The following is a 22,082-nucleotide window of genomic DNA, read 5'->3' as shown; positions in this document are numbered from 1 at the left end:
GTCTCCCCACCTCCTACAGCCTTCTCTACCCTAGGGCTCATGGGACAGAAAGAAAGAATACTGGAAGGATGGACTTGGAGGCAGAATTCTGGAGCCACATCCTTGTTCTATCTCTAGTTTTAGAATCTTGGGCAAGATACGTAAACTTATTGTCTCCTTCTCCTTCCCTCTCTCTCTCTCTCTCTCTCTCTATATATATATATATATATATCAAAGTAATGCATACACAAAGTATAAAATACAATAGAAGGGTTTTTTTTAAGCTAACCCTTTCTTAAATGATTTGCCTAGTGAAGCAATGCTTTCTCTTCCCTAGATGTAACCTACTGATCAATTCTCAAAGCCAGCATAACATAAGAGCGCCCCCTATTATCCCTCTAGCTTACCTGTCAACTTTTGACCCCACCTGTGGGGATATATGTGGACCAAGAGCCAGTTGTGTTTGTTCCCAAACCTGCTGTGGGAATTATACTTGTTCATATAATTATTCAATTCAGTTATAAATTATGTTATCCAATGACATATCAGTGTATTAAAAAATGGCTATTTCTATAAAAATGCTTTGGAAAGATTCAATAATGTGGAGTTATTAAAAGTAAAATGCTGTAGACTAAGATGTGAAAATATAATCATAAAATATTTGGAAAAAAATTTAAATCTAAAAGGATTACATGCTGGATGTTATTGTGGTTATTATTAATTTAATAATTGTGCATCCAAGTAACTTTAGAAGAAAATAGGAAAGAAAGGAAGGTTAGACCAAATTAATATTTCGAAAGAAAATATTGGAATAAACTTAAAAAAATTTTTTTACTGTTTATTTTATTTATTTATTTTAATATTTATTTATTTTTGAAGGAGAGAGAGACACAGTGAGCAGGGGAAGAGCAGAGAGAGAGAGGGAGACACAGAATCTGAAGCAGGCTCCAGGCTCTGAGCTGTCAGCACAGAGCCCTACGCGGGGGCTCAAACTCACAAGCTGTGAGATCGTGACCTGAGCTGAAGTCAGACGCTTAGCTGACTGAGCCACCCAGGTGCCTCTGGAATAAACTTTTAAATCCAACAACAGAATATGAGACAGCAAAGCACCTAAACTTCACTTTGATTATTTTTTTAGTCAGAATACCAGTATGTAAAATTGACGGTATTGATAATCACATTTCTGGAAAGTTTAGCTGGAAGATGAAAAAAACATTCATTCATGAAATGTAAACCTATTTCAGTTTCAACAACAAATTGCCACATGGTCTTAGGAAACTGTCCAACCTTTTCCTATCTCTGCTATTCTCTCCTAGGTAAGGATGATGATAAACAACATGATTAGTTTCTCACTGTGGCCAGAGGAATTACTTTGAGAGAAGTGCATTGTGGTCTTATTTGTGTTCTCTCACTTGAATGTGAGCTCTGTCTGGCTCAGTGTGCTATTTATGATGCATGGAGCTCTCCAACCCTGAGGAAAAGGATCAGTGAAATGCTATTTTTTTTTAAATTGATTTCCCATCAAAGCTCTAGACCTACTCACTTAGTATGGTGCTTATGCCAAGTTTCAACAGGTGAAAAAAAACGTGCTTTACTACCAAAACCAAAAGTGACTCAGAAGACAGTCCTGTTGAGAAGGGAAAGATCCTGTTTCATGAGATTGTCTGTACCACTAAACTAAGCCTTTAATATCAAAATCAATCTTACAACCACGGTATAAGAACATGTACACCAGATGTGAGGTTTAACCGTATTAATTTTAGGGGCTCTGGTCAAAACCCAGTTAATTTCTGTTATGTGAAACAAGCCTGAATGCTGAGATTTAATTCATTTTCACAGAAATGAATATTCATAGTTATTTAAAATATGGTCATGTAGTGGGAAAGTTAGTCTATGTTGACTGTGTGGACTGAACCCAACATCGTAGGTTACATTAAAAAAAAAAAAAACATAGGAATAGCAATGATTTAGAAGATACAGTCAAAGCCTTTAAGAGCCATACACACCATTACTCTTACTAAGTCGTGAGGGAAGGGGCTTTTCTTTTTCAACGTTTTTTGTTTTGTTTTGTTTTGTTTTTTTTTTACTTTTGGGACAGAGAGAGACAGAGCATGAACAGGGGAGGGGCAGAGAGAGAGGGAGACACAGAATCGGAAACAGGCTCCAGGCTCTGAGCTATCAGCCCAGAGCCTGACGCGGGGCTCGAACTCACAGAGCGCGAGATCCTGACCTGGCTGAAGTCGGACGCTTAACCGACTGTGCCACCCAGGCGCCCCGGGAGGGGGCTTTTCTTAATGAGATAATCCATTAACTGAAAAATAAATGGCATTTACTTTCCATTCTTTTTATCAGAAAAGAAATTTTTAAATTTAATTTAATTCAATGGATCTTTATACAGGGCACAAAACTAGATTCAGGAAAGGTATAAAGAGGAGTAGGACTGGATCCTCCCTGTGTTCAGCAAATTTACTATAACACGTTCAAGACATGCGCTTATCTAACTCATATACTTCAGTCTGTGATGTGTGGAGAGCCAAACAGGACCAGCGAGGAGTATCCAAACCCTGACGGGACTTCATTATTATGCCCTGATGTCAGGTTTCCTGAGACCCTTAGGAAATTGGAGGATGGTAGTTTCCTGGAGCTGGGGAGAGGGGAATTGGGAGTTGGTGTTCGATGGGTATAGAGTTTCCATCATGCAGGATGAACAAGAAAGTTCTAGAGATCGGCTATACTACATTGTGCTTTAGAGTAAACAATACTGTACTGTACATTTTAAAATGTGTTAAGAGGATAGATCTCGTGCTGTCTCTTACCACAATTAATAAAAAAAGGGTAAGAGAAATTGGCAGATGACCTTACACAGCCTTATGTATTTGATTCATCATGGAGATGGGGAGAAGAGTCCGTCATGTTCACATTTTTCAAAGAAACCATTTGATCATTATAAGCCAGAGAGCTTAGGGGTGCCTGGGTGGCTTGGTCGGTTAAGCGTCCGACTTCGGCTCAGGTCATGATCTCGCAGTCCGTGAGTTCGAGCCCCGCGTCGGGCGCTGCGCTGACAGCTCAGAGCCTGGAGCCTGTTTCAGATTCTGTGCCTCCCTCTCTCTGTGATCCTCCCCCATTCATGCTCTGTCTCTCTCTGTCTCAAAAATAAATAAAAACGTTTAAAAAAATTAAAAAATAAAAATAAAATAAGCCAGAGAGCTTAAAAGCAATACCTGATGACACCAATGCCTCATGCAATCAATAAGCAACTTACCGTAGTATCATAAGAGGTAAAAGAGCAGCCACATTTGACTTTTTGAATAGCCATTTTTCCACATCAATTTAATTTCCTCCCATGGTTGTGTGACAGATTATATAAACAATGAAACTGTGCTGAATAAAATCAGTTTTCTATGGAGGAAGATTTGGGGTTCTCGCCTAAACACTGTTCTTATCACCAAGCCGCAAGTGTGTGATCTTAATCATGCTACTGTTACATGGGTGAACAAGTAAATATAGAGTTGCAATTACATCAGAGTGGGTTGAAGCAGTGGATTACGTATCAAGTTCCAACCCGTGGGGATCAGTTGTACTGTAGGACCTCTAACTTATTGATGAGCTGTGCAGATGACTTACAAATGCCTTCATCCAAAATGCAGAAATCACTTAATCAAGTGGAGTTGATACGTTACACCAGGACACTCATGACAATACAATTCAGAATGCCCTTAGACACATCTTTTAAATCATCCTAGAGGGGAGAATAGCATTTAATTGACATAAGTATAAACTGTACATTTTAGCATAAATAAAATTTAGTGAAAAAATTGATTAAAAAGGCAAAAGCCAATAGGACCTTTGTCACAAGTAGGGTTCGAAAATGAATATTATAAGTGAGTTACACTGATAGCAGGTTATGTAAATGGCACAGGATAGCAGAGTTATCCCTATCATTGCTTAGCTTCACCATTCTTAAGTACTTGTTCAAGTTTTTGACAACATACTTTGAAAGGGATATTTTACAGCATACAGAGAACAAAACATTACATATACAAGTATTTAAAATAGGATATGTATTCACATACAGTTTAGCATGCAATACATTATCTAATATGTAAACATAGTTTAGTATGTAGTAGGTTATAATATATTAAAATTATATATTACATACCATATGTGTTATAGTATACAGAATATAATATGTATTGTATATTATATATTTATAATGCATTATTTAAGGGAAGAATTATAACTATAATCTAGAAAGCAGAAATCTAAATAGTCATATTATTACCATCTTGCAGTTCCCTGAAATTGTTCCCCGAATGAGTTGAGGCTCTCCTCTCCCTATAGATGACTAAGCCAGAAGGAATTTGTTATGTTACATTTAGCAACTCCATCTGGTAGGAAGAGGTCCTTCTTGATTATCAGGATGAAAAATCATTGGCTCAGGGAAAGCTCGAAGATTTCTTTCTTAGAGCTCTTTACTACAGAATAAACGAACATTAGTTCTGGACGATTTAATATCCATGGGATCACTTCCCTCAAAGAGCCTTTTTTCTTTCATCCTAGATTTTAGTTCGTTTACTCTTCCAAGCTTCACAGATCAAGGTATCCAACAGTGAGCCACAGATACTCCACGCCAGGAGATGTACATGGCATATCTATTCCGAATACCAATTTTATTCAGAGAGATCTGTCCCAAGTAGTCAAAGAATCTAAGCAGAAAATATAATCTTTGTATATAAACAAAGATGTATACAAAGATTCTAAGCAGGAAATATGATTGGTTGTTAACACACTGAAACAAAGAATCCAAGGACACAAAGAATGCAGGGAAATTTTCTTCTCTCCAGTGAACATATTCCTCCTCCAACTACCCCACCAGTCCCCAGTTCTATTTCTCTGATGTGGAGGAAACAGGCACAAGACTCAGTCTTCTCTGTGCAAAGTTTGAAGGCAATTCCCAGTTTCCTGATAAGTGACACTAAGCCTGTCACCTCTTCAGTAGCCCAGAAACACAAGAGTGACATATTGTATTTCATGACCCTTCCTCCCCACACTCCATGATTTTCTTTGCTAGAAATAAAATACTAGAGGCATTGAGGCATCTTTATGTAGAAAGTTTTTAAATATACAGTGTGCCTGGGTGGCTCAGTTGATTGAGCATCCGACTTCGGCACAGGTCATGATCTCACGGCTTGTGGGTTTGAGCCCTGCATCTGGCTCTGTGGTGACAGCTCAGAATGAATTGCCTTTCTCTTTTCCAGGATGGGAGCCAGTAAATTACCTGCAACCTATACCCAGAATCAGTGAGTAAACTTTCCTTATATTTGAATCTCGGGTAACTATAGATGAGCAGAGCAATGACAAGAATATCTGAAAACCTTATCATGTCTCTTTTAAACACCTGTTCTTACAGTGATAACTGTCACCAGAAAGCAAAGTCTAGGTGCCATTGTTGGGGTGTATAGTCTTGGAAGGTGGGGTAGAGAAGCGAGTAAACCGTGATCCTTGTCCTTGGGGAATTCACAAAGGAAACCAAAGATTTTGAAGATAGATTTCAGTTATATCTAGCTTAATGAATAATTAATGTTCATCTCATTTGAAGAAGTTAGCATTTTCCTGTTTTTATTTTTAAAGCATTTAACACTTTCCTGGGACATCGGACTGTATTCCCCAGAAGGGCCTTCCACTATGAATACAGCAAAACCTCATTAATTCAGCTATTGCTAGTATAAGAGAAATAGAGGGAACACCTGCAACTTATTTAAAGAGAACAATTGTTTTCATGACTTTTGCATATACAATGGTCTTTAGGCAAAAAGATTCAGCTATAAAGTAAGCATCCATGTCATTAAGTAGATGCCTCCTTAGACTTTATGGGCAGGTTATAGTATTGAAAGTAATAAAACCGCATTGCTTACAATAAATTCTGACTTCCATAATTCAGCGTAGGTTCTCCCTTTTCCTCCCTACCTCCCCAAACTCATTATTCCAATCTAATGAAGTTTGCTATTATGTTATATGTGAACATAGAATTTATTAATATAAGAAGATCAATTCCTATTATCTTATTTTTTAAACTTAAAAATGAATTTTAAGTTTTTTGGATGCTTATCTGTAACATTGATCACCTGGATGACAGTAATATATTTACTGTTACAAGAAAAATGATATATCAGTCCCTCTCCTTTTCCATGATTTCATACAGCAAGTCATTTTTTTTTATTTAAAACAATATTTTCACAAAGCAGACAAGACAAATTCCCAGGATAATAGTGGAGATTTAAAATGAGGGGGAAAAAACCCTGAAATCAGATCATGCCCTCCTTGGGACATGTTGAAAAATTGGAGTAGTAACTGAATCACTGTTCATCCATCCATTTGTACATCCATGCATTCGTCCATTCAACAGTCAAGGACCATGCTTATTGCCTCCAGGTGTGTAGAGGTAAATAAAGTTCTCTACTTGTCTCTATTGTGCTGACACCCATAAGTTGAAACAGAGGTGGAGACAAATAAGTTTCTCATGTGGTAAGGGATGTGTTTTCCTTGTGAGCAAAGTGCTTTGGGAACACAGAGAATTTACCATTAAGTCTGACTGGAGTAACTGGGGAAATAGTCATAGCAGGTACAACATTTGAGCTTATTCTTAAAGAAGGAATAGAATTTCTGCAAGTAGAGAAAAGGACAACATTTCAAATCCATGTGAGCAGAAGTATGGAGATAGGGAAGCACATGGAGTGCGCAGAAAAACAGAGCAGACATAATTAGTTGGAGATTGCTGAGGGGTGGGGAGCAGTGTATGAGATATACAGGGACATTGCTAAGGAAAATGTGCCCTTACTGGGTGATCAGAAACAGCGGTTGGAGCTTAGAGAAAGACTTGAAAGGTGAAGAAATGGAACAGGATAAAGCCACTCGTGAACAACCGAGAGAGCCTTTAAGAACATAGAATAGATAGAACCAGCTTCTCCCTGAGATAGAGGAAGTAAAAAGAAAAAAAAGATAAATTCCAAGGTGGATATAAAGAAAATGGAGGAAGTTTGTATCTGGGAGCCTCCATGTTTTCTACTCTGCCATTAGATAAGCATGGGATATAGACTAGGACACAAGTTTGCATCCCAGCTCAGCTGCTGTGAAAGACATAATGTGGGCAGGTCACATGACCTGTCTACATTTCAGTGTTACCTTCTGTAAAACGGAGGCAAAAGAACACTTAATTCCCAGGCTGGAGAACTACATAAAGTATGCGAAAGCACGTTCTAAACTGTAAAGCACTCTACATCGAGAAGCAGCCTGACATAGTGGCCGGAACACACACTGAGTGACCTTGCTTAGCACTTGTCTATATCATGGGGGTAACAATATGTAGCTTTTATGGGTTACTGAGATTATTAAACATAAGGTTTGTACAGCCTATGCACATAAAGGCTCTCTATCAATGGGAGCAGCTAGATGGCTATCATCTGAATAGGAGCTTGTCTCCTGGGAAAAAGAAGGAAACTTTCCCACAGAAAATGAAGACAAGAAGGGGACATATAAAAATGTTGTTAGGGGGCGCCTGGGTGGCTCAGCCGGGTAAGTGTCCAACTTCGGCTCAGGTCATGCTCTTGCAGTTTGTGAGTTTCAGCCCCGCGTCGGGCTCTGTGCTGACAGCTTGGAGCCTGGAGCTTGCCTCGGGTTCTGTCTCCTGTCTCTGCCCCTCCCACACTCATGCTCTGTCTCTCTGTGTCTCTCAATAATAAATAAACATTTAAAAAACTTTAAAAAAATGTTTAGGAGGAATTAAAAGCTCATTCTGAAAACAGGCACACATAGTCATGCCTATGAGCTCCCGACCAGCCAGAATGGATGACTTGGTGGGCTGGAGTTGGGAAGGGTCCAGGTAGGTACTATGCTATTGAGGGAACCACTGAAAATGTTGGTCAGTGCAGATCCCAGAAGCTTGCAGGCCTGCTTCTCCAAGACCTGTACTCCAGCCTCAACACTGAGCTAGCACAGTGCTGCCTTTTCTGTTGAGAGTCAGCAGCCTGTGATCCTAAGGCTCTTGTCATTATCAGGTAACTAGTGAGTTGCCTAACTTGCCCAAGGTCCAATGCTCCCCTTTCCACTAAGCTCCCACCATGGGGCTACTGCTCAGAGATCCCCCAGCCCCTGCCTGCTCCCCCTCCCTTCTCACCTCCCACCCTTGGCTCTCAGTCTCCCCCAGCCTCTGCCCAGCCTCCCTTTCCACTTGAGATTTATTTCTTCCCTAGCATATAAGGCAGTGAAAACCTTTTCCACAACTCTGGAATAAAAAACCTGGAGTTTGAACCAAGTAAAAAGGAGCCAGACTGCATTCCCTCGGTCCCTCACGCCATCAGCACTCATTTGAGACCTCAGTACAGAGCTCACTGGTTCCAATGGGCAGGGCCACGCTTCCTCTCCCACACTTGGAAGTGGGTTATCTCACCGGCCACTAGGATAATGTCCGGCGTCCTCCTAAAATGTTTAGTGAGCCTTGGGGACCCCAGGAGAGAGCTGCCAAACTCTATCATGATAGCTACTAAACTTACCTCAGAGGGAGATTTGAATTGCTAGAGCGTGTCCTCAATTTGCCAAATGGCAGTAATAAAGAAAATATAGGCTGTATTGTGCACATTATTGATTCCTATTTTAATTAATGTAAGACACATTCCTCATTTGGGAACATGGTTGATTCATTCACTTGGTAATTATTCATTAAGGATATACTAAATTCAAGGTACTACTATCCAAGATCTTTAAAGGTAACGAATACAAGCATTTTCCATGGATAACATTTGAAACATAAGGAAAATCCTGTCAAAGTCAGACAAAACTCCAGGTTTCTGTGAATGTACAACTGCAAAGACTCGTTAGGGACTGGGAAACCCCAGAGCTTTTTCTTCTCTTTTCTCAGGCTTGGTTCTCAGCGTCCACTCTCCTGTGAATGCCAACAGAAAATCACCTCTAAGTATCTTGCTTCCTGAGCACTCCTTTCAGGCAGCTGTGGTAACCTATGGACGTGTAGATTATTACAGAACATACTACATCCTCACTCCCCACACGTCCTTCCCTACGTGTCAGGAGCCATGCTAAAGTGCAGCCCGTCTCTGCCTTCCCCAGAGAAGGGAGCACCAGGCAATGCTTCTGCTGACTCAGTGTCAGACTGGGTATTCTCCCACCACACCACAAACATACATCAGCCCTTTCCTGAATGTGCTTTAATTGCCTGGGGGCCTCTACAGCGACCATTTCATTCCTGCCTGGTTTGTCTGCAGTCTTCATTCTAGATCTGCTAGAGGAAGCAACTCAACCCTCATTAAAAACAGACACAGACATTATCTCTCCATTTCATTTCTTTAACCCCACATAAACCTTCTGTTTCGTTTTGTAATCAATATGTCTTCCGTTACTAGGTTCTGTGTGTATTTTCCTCTTTACCGCTCATCTCTACCCTTTATGTATCTCTGAGTATAGTAAACCTTGGAAGACATTGTTTGGCTTATTCGCCCCCGAGTTGGAAGAACACAAGACTCCTGTCAGTTTCATGGCAAACTCAAACTTAGGAGTGCATGTGCAGCAGCATTTCATTTACATATTTTTCTCATTGTTCTTTAAAAATTCTTTGCTGCATAGTGCAATGATGTTCACTGTGAGACAATCCCGTGAATCCCTGCAAGCGAGAATACAGTCCAGATTGCACCATCACAGACTTGGGGACCTTGATAGAATGTTCAAGGCAGAGTCTAAAACTTGAATCTTCTTACTCTGGATCCTATACTCCCTTCAGCCTCCATTTATAGATCCTGGGGAGAAAAATGCATTCCTTCTCTTTCATGAGTGGAAGTAATTCAAAATCATCGCTTAAGGTCATTGAACTGAGAAATGTTCCTTGGATTTTCATGAAGAAAATCTTCAGGCAGGGTTTATGTCTGAGCAAAAAGATACACACATTTGAGGGTAATACCTTTTAACATATTGATAGCATACTCTCTCCTGGAGCAGAGGGGCCACCTTTGTGGAAAAGCTGCTGTGGTGTGTGATTTTAAAGGAAGAGTAGTCCTGGTCCTAGGAGTGCTTGGTCATCACTGAGGCACCCCTGAAGAGAGTCAATCCACAAAAGCCGTGCTCACGCCTCGATTTTTGCATTTTGTGGATGCTTTCTCCTAGACACAGTTCCCAGAAGGGACTATTGTTTATGTGTTCTCCGTGTCCTTGTGCTCACTCAGCTCCAAGGAGAGGAAGCACATCTCCTATTTGTGAGCACTCCAGATTGCAGAGATGTGGCTTCTGTCCTAGTGGGGACTCCAGCCCCACACTGGGCATGGCTCAGGGCATTTTCTGGAGCACACAGTGCCGGTTCCTCTGCACTTAGCTTCGCTGGGGAATGAGGAGAACTGAGAAGAGGTAGTATGGTGTTAGAATCAAGGTTGGATTATTATTAAAGTTAGAGCATGAAGGGGATAGTTACCCACATTGTGAGTGCCCCTAGCTGGAGGCCCTGCCTTTGTGCACACCCAGGGACACGCTTCCCATCGTCAGCCAGAACATTCCTGTCTGTAAACCTAGGATTACAGAAGCTGGTCGGAAGGGATAGTTACGGACTTTTCTACAGCTTTCCTGAGCTTATGTGAGAATTAAGCCTTACAAATCTTATAAGAATTGATGAACATGGTGATATTTTTAAAAATGCAGCGTAAACCTTCAGATTCATGGCCTAACCATCTCAACTGAAAAGCCCTTATGCTTCAGGATTAAAAAAAAAAAAAGTGTCTATGCCAGCCTTACCCACTCTCAGACAGACTCTAGTATTCACAGAGCTTGCAAATTCTGCACAAACTGACACTGTTATTCCCACATCTCTAAAAATAAACGGTGGAGTTGTTGGGGTCTTTTTTTGGTAGGAGAAAGGATGTACGTTATTGTTCTTGTATGGAAATAATTAACAAAGAAAAAGTGGCATCCCACAGTTAATTTAGTCGTTCTTTTAAATATTTTCCTGGTACCTGAATTACACGAACATAGTATTTTAATAAGCTGATATGCAAGTGTTTTTTTTTTCCCCTTCTCATTGAGGTGCAAAGTAATCTAGAGGGTCAAGGTTTCCAATCTTTTTCTCTTGCATTAAAATGATCCGTCATTTCCATTGTGGCTACACCCAAAAGTCAATTTTTGGTCTGGTTAAAGTGCCCTGTAGAATAATTCAGTGGTTAGGAAGATGAAATTCTTCCCAAAGTGTAACTACTCCACTTGCTGGTGTACTGAAGCAATGACATTCATCTTTGAACCGATCCTGATTCAGAGCAGAGGTTTTTTGTAGTTGTTTTTCAGCGTTTTCTTTCCCTTTGAGCAATGTTTTTTATCTTTATGTTTTGAACGTCATAAGAAATAGAGGCTTAATGTAATGAAATGGGATAAATTAATGCTTCCATCACACCTTGTAAACCAAGTATATTAAATTCAGTAGAACAAGAATTTTTAAAATACTTCTCATGGCTAGAAAGTAGAGAAATATTCTGAATGACTTAACATTAGAGATTTGCTTAATAATAGAGTCCATCAATTTTTTGAATTGAGGTACACTTTCTATACAATAAAATGAACAAATCTTAAAATTTCAATCCAATGAGTTTTGACAATTGTTTACACCCTGTATAATGGTCAGAGTAAGATATTAAATCTCATACCCTAAAGATTTGCCTCCTGGCCCTCTCGAGTCAATTCCAATCCAAGACCCCACCATCTCCCTCTCACCCTCTCATCTCCTATGTACTCTCCAAGCAACTACTTTCTTATTTCTATCACCGTAGGTTAGTTGGGCCCATTCTTAGACACATCTGAAAGGAATTGGACAACATTCCCTTTGTAAATGCTCCCTTCACTTACCCTAACATTTCTGAGATTGTTAACATGTATCGGTACTTCATTCCTTTTTTTTTAAATTCTCAATGTTTATTATTGAGAAGCAGAGAGAGACAGAGCATGAGAATGGGAGGGGTAGAGAGAGGGGGAGACACAGAATCTGAGGCAGGCTCCAGGCTCTGAGCTGTCAGCACAGAGCCCAACGTGGGGCTCGAACTCAGAAACTGCGAGATCATGACCTGAGCCGAAGTTGGACGCTTAACCGCCTGAGGCACCTAGGCGCCCCAGTACTTCATTCCTTTTTTATTATTGAGTAATATTCCATTGGATGACAGAACTACAAATTATTTATTTATCATCCTCTGTTTGACAGTTGAGTTGCTTCTAGTTTGGGATAATTGTGAATAAGATTGCTTTGGAAGTTCTACTACAAATCTGTTGGCAAATGTCTGTTTTCATTCCAGTTGGATAAAGACCAAGGAGTAGAATTGCTAGATCATAAGGTAAATGTTTAACTTTGTAAGTAAATAACACTTCACCAGCAATGTTGAAAGTTCCAGCTGCTCTTTATCGTCACCAATAGCCAGTATGAAATGGTATCTCTAGTGACTTTAATTTACATACCATTGATGGCTAATGATGTTGATCATCTTTTTTTTTAAATTTTTTTAACTTTTATTTATTTTTGAGAGACAGAGACAGAGCATGAATGGGGGAGGAGCAGAGAGACAGGGAGACACAAAATCCAAAGCAGGCTCCAGGCTCTGAGCTGGCAGCACAGAGCCAGACGCAGGGCTCGAACTCACGAGCTGTGAGATCATGACCTGAGCCAAAGTCGGACGCTCAACCGACTGAGCCACTCAGGTGCCCCTATGCTGATAATCTTTTTATGTACTTTGAACCTTTGCATCTTCTTTGGTGATCTGTCCAAGTTTTTTCTCATTTTTGCCCAATCACTTGTCTGTTGTTGATGGCAGTTCTTCATACATTCTGGATATACGTCCTTTGTTAGATACATGTATTGTAAATAGTTTCCCAGTTTGTGGTTTACCTGTTTATTTTATTTAAAGTGCCTTTTGGGGAACCTGGCTGGCTGAGTCGGTACAGCATGCGACTCTTGATCTCAGGGTTGTAAGTTCAAGCCCCACATTGGATGTAAACATTACTTGAAAAAATAAAATCTTTAAAAAACATAAATTGGAGCACCTGGGTGGCTCAGTCAGTTAAGCGTCCAACTTCAGCTCAGGTCATGATCTCACAGTTCGTGAGTTCAAGCCCCACGTCGGGCTCTGTGCTGACAGCTCAGAGCCTGGAGCCTGCTTCCGATTCTGTGTCTCCCTATCTCTGCCCCTTCCCCACTGATGCTCTGTCTTTCTCTCTTTCTCAAAAATAAGTAAACATTAAAAAAAATTTTCTAAAAACATAAATTACCTTTTGTGAACTTAAATTTTAAAATTTGGCAAAGAAAAATAAACTTTTTTTGTCTATGGTTAATGCTTTTTAGTGTCCTAAGAAACCTTTATTTACCCTGAAGTTGGGAAGATATTCTGGCTATGACTCCAAAAGTGGTGATAGCAGCTTTTTAAATTGAGAAGAATAATAAGGACAGTTTGCAGGCAGATAAAGAGTCATGTTTATAATGACTGAAACACAGGGCTGTCTCTGCACTTTTATAAGTTTGTGATTACTTGTTAATTTTCAAGTGTCTCCTTGATTTATCCTCTCTTTCTGAGAAACAGAAAGTAAATTTGGGTGTTTCGTGAATTGTCAAGATTGAAGTACTAGGAAAGAAAGCTCAATGTGAAGTTTGAATGCCCTATGTATGATAATGACTTTAGATAATGATCTTTATAGTAGAAGTGATTTTATAGCATTATTCACTGTCCTTGAGCAATGACTTCAATTCCAGGGAGCCAGACCATGCTATTTCTATTTTGTAGCCTCATCTCTGCAGCAAGAGGATGAGAGCAAATTATCAGACTGTCCTAATAATATCATTTGTTGGATCCGTTGATTTAAATACAGTTTTTAATATCTTAAATATACAAGCAATATATATGTGTAAAATTCTCTTCGCCTTTACTAAGGTGATGCTCTAACATCACCTAGAGCTAAGGAAAGCTCTGATAATATTTTATTCCTTTGATTAATATTTATTGATCCATACTGGTGCTAGGCACTGGTTATGCCATGGTGAGCAAACAGACCAGGTACTGACCTCTAGGGGCTTACTATCTAAATGAGAGGAGTCAGTCAAGCAGACAAAGGTATCATTTAGATTTTGTTAGATGCTCTGCAGGATATTACAGAACACTATGAAAGAGAGTAACAGGGATGATGTCTTTTAGGGCTGCCTGCCTCAGCAGGTGACGTCTAATCAGAGACTTGGGCTGAGAGGGCCATATAACAGATGGAGAAGAGCAGTCGGTGCCGAAGCAGCACAGGTGAAAGCCTTAAACAGTTAAGAGCTGGTGTGATCCAGATGAGGGTCGTAGGGGGTAGTGAGCAGAGGAGAGAGATGACGTAAGGTGAGGTAGGAAAGAAAGCAAGATCACCGAAGGGTCTTATTCACTATGGTCAAGAGTTAAGTTGATGAAGACTGCCCTACTTTTCAGAACACATTTCTCACAAAATACATACAGGGCGCTTATAGCTAGAATAAGGGATATTAATTAATATTTTGTCTTAGAGTCCCTGAAGAGTAGTTCATATTTATTTATAAGTCATGACTGATAGCACATGTCCTGGGATGACTGGAGTCACTCACTGGTGTTCATTGAACAGAATTGTCAAAACAAGAGCTCCATGAAAGTGTGAAGCAGAAGGGGGTTGCTAACCACGCGGGTTTGGATTTAGAACCCACCTGTAGGACATGAGGTCCCAGTGCATGAACATACTGAAGAAGTAAGAAGAAGGCCAGGAGTCAGATGGTTGGGTTGAGGCAAAGCCTTGAAATAATGTCTAGGATTTAGGATGAGACCATGTGAGGGACAGCAGACCTCATGTACACCAACAGTTTATAGATTATTCTCAGGTAGGTGATGTGGACTGAACGGAGAGAAACCAGAAGCAGGAAATTCCACTAAAAAGAGTTTGAAAGAGTTTGTGTAAATTATGAAGGGGGGTAAAGAACAGGAAGACATGAAACCAAGAATCATTGTACAGAAATCTCTACCAATTGGTCAGGTATTTTTTTCAGGTTTGCTGACCTGCTTTGCTGACAATCAATTTTCAAGACCATCCAAGTCTGTTAGGGTATAAGAGCCCCTACATGACTCTCTCTGTGATTCAAAGTTATTTCCAGCCGTTAGGAAGTATGGACAAAACGTGCTAGTGTGTATCCTTTCACACAGAGTCTTCAAGAGAGGCAAGGGTGTGGCTGGAAGCTGTCACCACAGCTCTAGGCAAGCAGATGAATGAGCTGGGCGCACGATCTAAGTCAGAATCCTCTCCCTGCCTCTGTGCCCCCATCAGTAGCCATGTGCCCCATCATTAGCCTTTCCTCTTCTCAGATAAGCAATCCTCTGGCCCTCTCCCAAGGGTGCACAGTGCGTGCATAGACATACAAACAACTCCCTCTCTGGTGACCATATAAACTTGGGAAAATAAAAACCATGTCTCCCCATACTGAAGAGACTGGAATCCTTTGAAAGAAAGGTATCAGAATGGCTAAAAAGTAAGGGATGAAGGACAGAGTCCTTGGTGACACACACAGTGGGAATTGGTGGAGAATTTTTTTTTTCATGGAAAAAAGGAAGATATTTAAATGGTGAAAACTTAAAAAAGCAAGAAAGAAGAGGATCACAGAAATAAAGGTGAAGGGAATGTCTACAATGTGCTGTTAATCATGTTGACTATGATTGAGAAATCTAAGAGATTTAAAATAGGACAAAATTCCCCTGGTCTTTATAATGTGTTTGCAGAAAATATTTTTTTAATATGAAATTTATTGTCAAATTGGTTTCCATACAACACCCAGGTATTGAGGAGGACACCTGTTGGGATGAGCACTGGGTGTTGTATAGAAAATATTTTTCAATTAATCACAGTTCAATTTTTTTTCCAGAAATGGGCTGTATTTCTTACATAAATCCTCTAGATTGTGATTCACCGTTTTGGAAATCTAGAAGTTAGTCTATGGATGAGGTTGGTGGTTTTGTAATAGAGTAGTTTGAGGGTTATTTCGTAATACTAAATAGGTTTTTGTTGAATTGGTTGCAAAAACATTAGTTTCAACAGATCTATGATTCTTTAGGTTTTCCATTCATTGTATTAGATATTTTTTTCATACCTCCTAAGGCTAAAGTTGGCTAGTTGATGTCACTGTGGAATTGGAACAGGGGAACATAGAACTAATTTCCTTATTTGACTTTTAAATCAGTTTTTTGTGTGCGTTAACTACAATTGAAATGTTTCGATTATGAATAATGCCAGGATGAACGGGTACACTCCATTGACTTTAATGAAATGCACATGTTCTTGCCGGCTTGTGAATGATGGCCTGGTAGCAGAGTGCTTGAATCCTACTATTTAATATTGGCTGCACTCACATATTGTATTTATGATACTACTTAACCACAGTCATACTTTTTAAAATTTTACGTACGCAGGTGAGCTTAAAATTTTGTTTCATCAACTTTTCCAAGAGAATGACATTACCAAAGGTGTGCTCATAAAAGCAAGAGTCAACAACCAATTTGTTAAATTCATATTAGCTGACATCTACTACATGGCTATTATTTGAAAGGCACTGTGCCAGGAGATTAATTTTCAAAGAATAAACAAATCAACTAGGTAATTAAAACTTTAAAATTCAATCTTTAGTCTTCAGTGCTAGTGACTATAATAAAATGTATATAATGAGTTAAATATTAAACAACACTTGCTGCTAATATATACAAAAAAAGAGGAGCAACCAGGGAGATTCTGAATAATGATATCAATTGCACAGTGCCTTGAGTAAAATTCTGCTAATTCTTTTTAAACAGAGTCTTTTCTTGAGTTCTATCTTTAGTGATTGTTAGAAGAGTGAAATATGCTCAGATTCTTGTAAGTGTATTTAAATTTCATGTCATATATCCATAACTTGAAGCTAAAGCTACGTTTCTTGTATGACTATTATTTATTACTTTTTAAAGTTCTGATATAGTTAACATACAATGTCATGTTAGTTGCAAGTGTGCCAGATAATGATTCAACAGTTCTATGCATTACCCAGTGCTCATCACAAGTGGAGTCCTCAATCCCCATCACGTATTTCGCCCACTCCCCCACCCTCCACCCTCCTGGTAACCATCAGCTTACTCTTAAGAGTCTGTTTCTTGGCCTCTCTCTCTCTCGCTCTCACTCTCGCTCTCACTCTCCTTTGCTTATTTTTGTTTGTTTTTTAAATTCCACATATTAGTGAAGCCACATGATATTTGTTTTTCTCTGGCTGACATATTTGACTTAGCATAATACTCTCCAGCTCTATCCACGTTGTTGCAAATGGCAAAATTTTATTCTTTTTTTATGGCTGAATAATATTCCATTATATATATATATACACCACATCTTCTTTATCCATTCAGCTATCAATGGACACTTGGACTGCTTCCTTACTTTGGCTACTGTGAATAATGCTGCAATAAACATAGGAGTGCATGTATTCCTTTTAGTTGGTGTTTTTGTGTGTTGGGGGGGGGGGGGCAAATACCCAGTAGTGCAATTACTGGATTGTAAAGTGGTTCTATTTTTAACTTTCTGAGCAACCTCCTTACTGTTTTCTGCATCAGCACCAGTTTGCATTCCCACCAGCAGTGCATAAATGTTCCTTTTTCTCCACATCCCCACCAGCACCTGTTGATTTTTGTGTTTTTGATTTTAGCCATTCTGACAGGTGTGAGGTGATAGCACACTGTAGTTTTTATTTGCATTTCCCCAGTGATGAGTGATGTTGAGCATCTTTTCATGTGTCTTTTGGCCATCTGGATGTCTTTGGAGAAATGTCTGTTCATGTCTTCTGCCCATTTTTTAATTGGATTATTTGATTTTGGTGGTGTTGAGTTGTATATGTTCTTTCTTTTCAAGTTTATTTATTTTGAAAGAAAGAGAGAGAGAGAGCATTAAAGCTGGAGAGGGGCAGAGAGAGAGGGAGAGAGAGAATCCCAAGCAGGCTCCTCGCTGTCAGTGTAGAGCCCAACACAGGACCTGATCACACAAACCATGAGATCATGACCTGAGCTGAAATCCAGAGTTGGACACCTAACTAACTGAGCCACCCAGGTGCCACCGTGTATGTTCTTTATACATTTTACATTCTAACCCTTTATCAATATGTCACTTGCAAATATCTTTTGTCACTGGCAAATATCTAAGGTTGTCTCTTAGTTCTGTTAATTGTTTCCTTTGCTGTGCAGAAGCTTTATATTTTGATGCAGTCCCAATAGTTTATTTTTGCTTTTATCTCCATTGCCTCAGGACACATATCTAGAAAAATGTTGCTACAGCCGATATCCCAGACATTACTGCCTATTCTCTTTTCTAGGATTTTTATGGTTTCAGGTCTCACACATTTAGGACTTTCATCCATTTTGGATTTATTTTTCTGTATGGTGTAAGAAAGTGTTCCAGTTTCTTTTTCTTTGCATGTAGCTGTCCAGTTTTTCCAACAACATTTGTTGAAGAGATTATCTTTTTCCCATTGGATATTATTTCCTGCTTTGTTGAAGATTAATTGACCATATAATCGTAGGTTTGTTTCTGAGTTTTCTTTTTTTTTTTTTTTTTTTAATTTTTTTTTTCAACGTTTATTTATTTTTGGGACAGAGAGAGCCAGAGCATGAACGGGGGAGGGGCAGAGAGAGAGGGAGACACAGAATCGGAAACAGGCTCCAGGCTCTGAGCCACCAGCCCAGAGCCCGACGCGGGGCTCGAACTCCCGGACCGCGAGATCGTGACCTGGCTGAAGTCGGATGCTTAACCGACTGCGCCACCCAGGCGCCCCTGTTTCTGAGTTTTCTATTCTGCTCCATTGACCTATGTGTCTATTTTTGTGCCAGTACCATACTGTTTTGATCACTACAGCTTTGTAATATAACTTGAAGTCTGGAATTGCGATACCTCCAACTTTGTTTTTCTTTTTCAAAACTGCTTGGGCTACTTAGAGTCTTTTGTGGTTCCATATGAATTTTAGGATTGTCCATTCTAGTTCTGTGAAAAATTCTATTGGTATTTTGATAAGGATGCATTAAATGTGTAGATTGTTTTGGGTAGTTTAGATATGTTAATAATATTTGTTCTTCCAATCCATGAGCATGGAATGTCTTTCCATTTCTTTGTGTCATCTTCAATTTCTTTCATCAGCATTTTATAGTTTTCAGAGTACAGGCATTTCACCTTTTTGGTTAGGTTTATTCCTAGGAATTTTATTATTTTGGTGCAATTGTAAATGAGATTGTTTTCTCTCTCTGCTGCCTCATTATTAGGGTATAGAAATGCAACAGATTTATGTACCGGTTTTGTATCCTGTGACTTTACTGAATTCATTTATCAGTTCAAGCAGTTTTTTTGGTGGAATCTTTAGGGTTTTCTATATATAGTATCATGTCATCTGCAAATAGTGAGAGTTTTACTCCTTCCTCACCAGTTTGGATGCCTTTCATTTATTTTTGTTGTCTGATCACCGTGGTTAGGACTTCCAGTACTATGTTGAATAAAAGTGGTGAGAGTAGACATCTTTGTCTTGTTCCTGACCTTAGGGGAAAGTTCTGTTTTTCCCCATTGAGTATGACGTTTGCATTGGGTTTTTTATATATGGCCTTTATTATGTTGAGCTATGCTCCCTCTCAACCTACTTTGTTGAGAGCTTTTATCATGAATAGATGTTGTACTTTGTCAAATACTTTCTCTGCATCTATTGAAATGATTGTATGGTTTTTATCCTTTCTCTTATGATGTATAACGTTGAGTGATTTGTGAATATTGAACCACCCTTGCATCCTAGGAATAAATCCCATTTGATGGTGGTGAGTGATTTTTTTTAATGTATTGTTGGATTTGGTTTGCTAGTATTTTGTTGAGGATTTTTGCACATATGTTCGTTAGAGATAGGAGCCTGTAGTTCTTTCTTTTGTGTGTGTGCGTGTGTGTGTGTGTGTGTGTGTGTGTGTGTGTGTCTTTTTCTGATTTTGGTATCAGGGTAATACTGGCTTCATAGAACGAATTTAAGAGTTTTTCTTCTTCTTCTTCTTCTTCTTCTTCTTCTCCTCCTCCTCCTCCTCCTTCTTCTTCTCCCAGTTTTTGGAATAGTTTGAGAATAGATATTAACTCTTCTTTGTTTCATAAGAGTTTTTTGATTCCTTATTCAGTCTCCTTGCTGGTAATCAGTATGTTCAAATTTTCTATTTCTTCCTTCTTCAGTTTTAGTAGACTATATGTTTCTAGGAATTTAACCATTTCTTCTTGGTTGTCCAATTTGTTAGGATATAGTTTTTCATAATATTCTCTTACAGTTATTTGTATTTCTGTGGTGTTGGTTATTATTTCTCTGCTTTCATTTATAATTTTGTTTATTTGACTCCATTCTTTTTTTAATGGGCCTGGCTAGAGGTTTATCAATTTTGTTAATCTTTTCAAAAACTCAGTTTCTGCTTTCATTGATCTGTTCTATTGTTTTTTTAGTTTCTATATCATTTATTTCTGCTTTAATCTTTATTATTTCTTTCCTACTGCTGGTTTTGGGTTTTGTTTGTTGTCCTTTTTCTAGCTCCTTTAGATGTAAGGTTAAGTTGTTTATTTGAGATTTTTTCTTGCTTCTCGAGGTAAGTCTGTATTGCTATAAACTTCCCTCTTAGAACTACTTTTGCTGTATCTCAGTGGTTTTGAGCAATTGTGTTTTCACTTTCATTTCCTTACATGTACTTTTGGATTTCTTTGATCTCTTGATTGACCCATTCATTGTTTTGTAACATGTTATTTAACTTCCATGTATTTGTGGTCTTTTCAGGTTTTTTCTTGTGATTGATTTCTAGTCTCATAGCATTGTAATTAGAAAAGATGCATGGTATAACTTCAATCTTTTTTAATTTTTTGAGGCTTGTTTTGTGGCCTAATATGAGGTTCATCTAGAGACTGTTCGATGTGCATTTGAAAAGAGTGTGTATTCTGCTGTTTTAGGATGGAGTGTTCTGAAATATCTGTTCAGTCCATCTGGTCCAATGTGTCACTCAAAGCTACTGTTTCCTTGTGATTTTGTGTTTGGATGATCTGTTCATCAATGTAAGTAGGGTGTTAAAGTCCCCTACTATTAATGTATTGTTATTGATTAGTTCCTTTATGTTTGTTATTAACTGTTTTGTGTATTTAGGTACTCCCATGTCAGTGCATAAATATTTATAATTGTTATATCTTCTTGTTAGATTGTCTCTTTATAATTATATAGTGTCCTTCTTTGTCTCTTGTTACAGTCTTTGTTTTAAAGTCTATTTTGTCCAATATATGTATTGCTTTCTTTTGACATCCATTTACACACAGGTGTATTTAGGTCTAAAATAAGTCTCTTGTAGGCAGCATATAGGTAGGTCTTGTTTTTTTTTTATCCACTCTTCCACCCTTTGTCTTTTGACTGGAGCATGTAATCCATTTATTTAATTAATTATTTATTTATTTATTTATTTTGAAAAAGAGAGAGGGAGTGTGCATACCCCTGTGCACAAGCCAGGAAGGGGCAGAGAGAGGGAGAGAAAGAATCCCAAGCAGGCTCTGTACTGTCAGTGCACAGCCCAACACAGGGCCCGATCTCACAAACCATGAGATCATTACCTGAGCTGAAATCAAGAGTCAGATGCTTAACAAACTGAGCCACCCAGGTACCCCTCAAAGTTATTATTGCTAGATATGTACTTATTGCCATTGTGTTACTTGTTTTTTGGTTATTTTGTAGTTTTTCTCTGATCCTTTTTTCTCTTTCTGTCTTTCATGGTTTGCTGACTTTAGTGATATAGTTGGATTCTTTTCTCTTTACTCTTTGCATATCTAATACTGGTTTTTGACTTGTGATTACCATTAGTTTGTGTATAACATCTTCTGCATATAGCAGTCTATACTGTTGATAGTTGCTTAAGTGTGAACCCATTCTTTACTCCTCTCCCCCACCATGTTTTAGGTATATGGTGTCATTTGCTCCTATGCGAATGTTATCTAGCAGTATCCATAGGATGATGTGATTTTAGAGTCCTCCTACTCCACCATCTTCCCCAGAAGTC

The 22,082-nt window shown here is 38.9% G+C and overlaps 1 protein-coding gene across 2 annotated transcripts in view; it reads left to right on the top strand.

The window, feature by feature from the left end:
- Window positions 1-22,082, top strand: part of CHST9 (carbohydrate sulfotransferase 9) — a 243,653-nt gene that overhangs the window by 130,707 nt on the left and 90,864 nt on the right. For both annotated transcript variants that reach the window (XM_043558517.1, XM_043558518.1), the window contains one exon: window positions 5,238-5,279. In XM_043558517.1, coding sequence (XP_043414452.1) covers window positions 5,238-5,279 — 42 coding nt within the window. The remainder of the gene's footprint in view (window positions 1-5,237; window positions 5,280-22,082) is intronic.

Source organism: Prionailurus bengalensis, chromosome D3, assembly GCF_016509475.1.
Source record: "Prionailurus bengalensis isolate Pbe53 chromosome D3, Fcat_Pben_1.1_paternal_pri, whole genome shotgun sequence".
Classification (NCBI taxonomy): Eukaryota; Metazoa; Chordata; class Mammalia; order Carnivora; family Felidae; genus Prionailurus; species Prionailurus bengalensis.
This window is presented reverse-complemented; position numbering and strand designations above follow the sequence as displayed.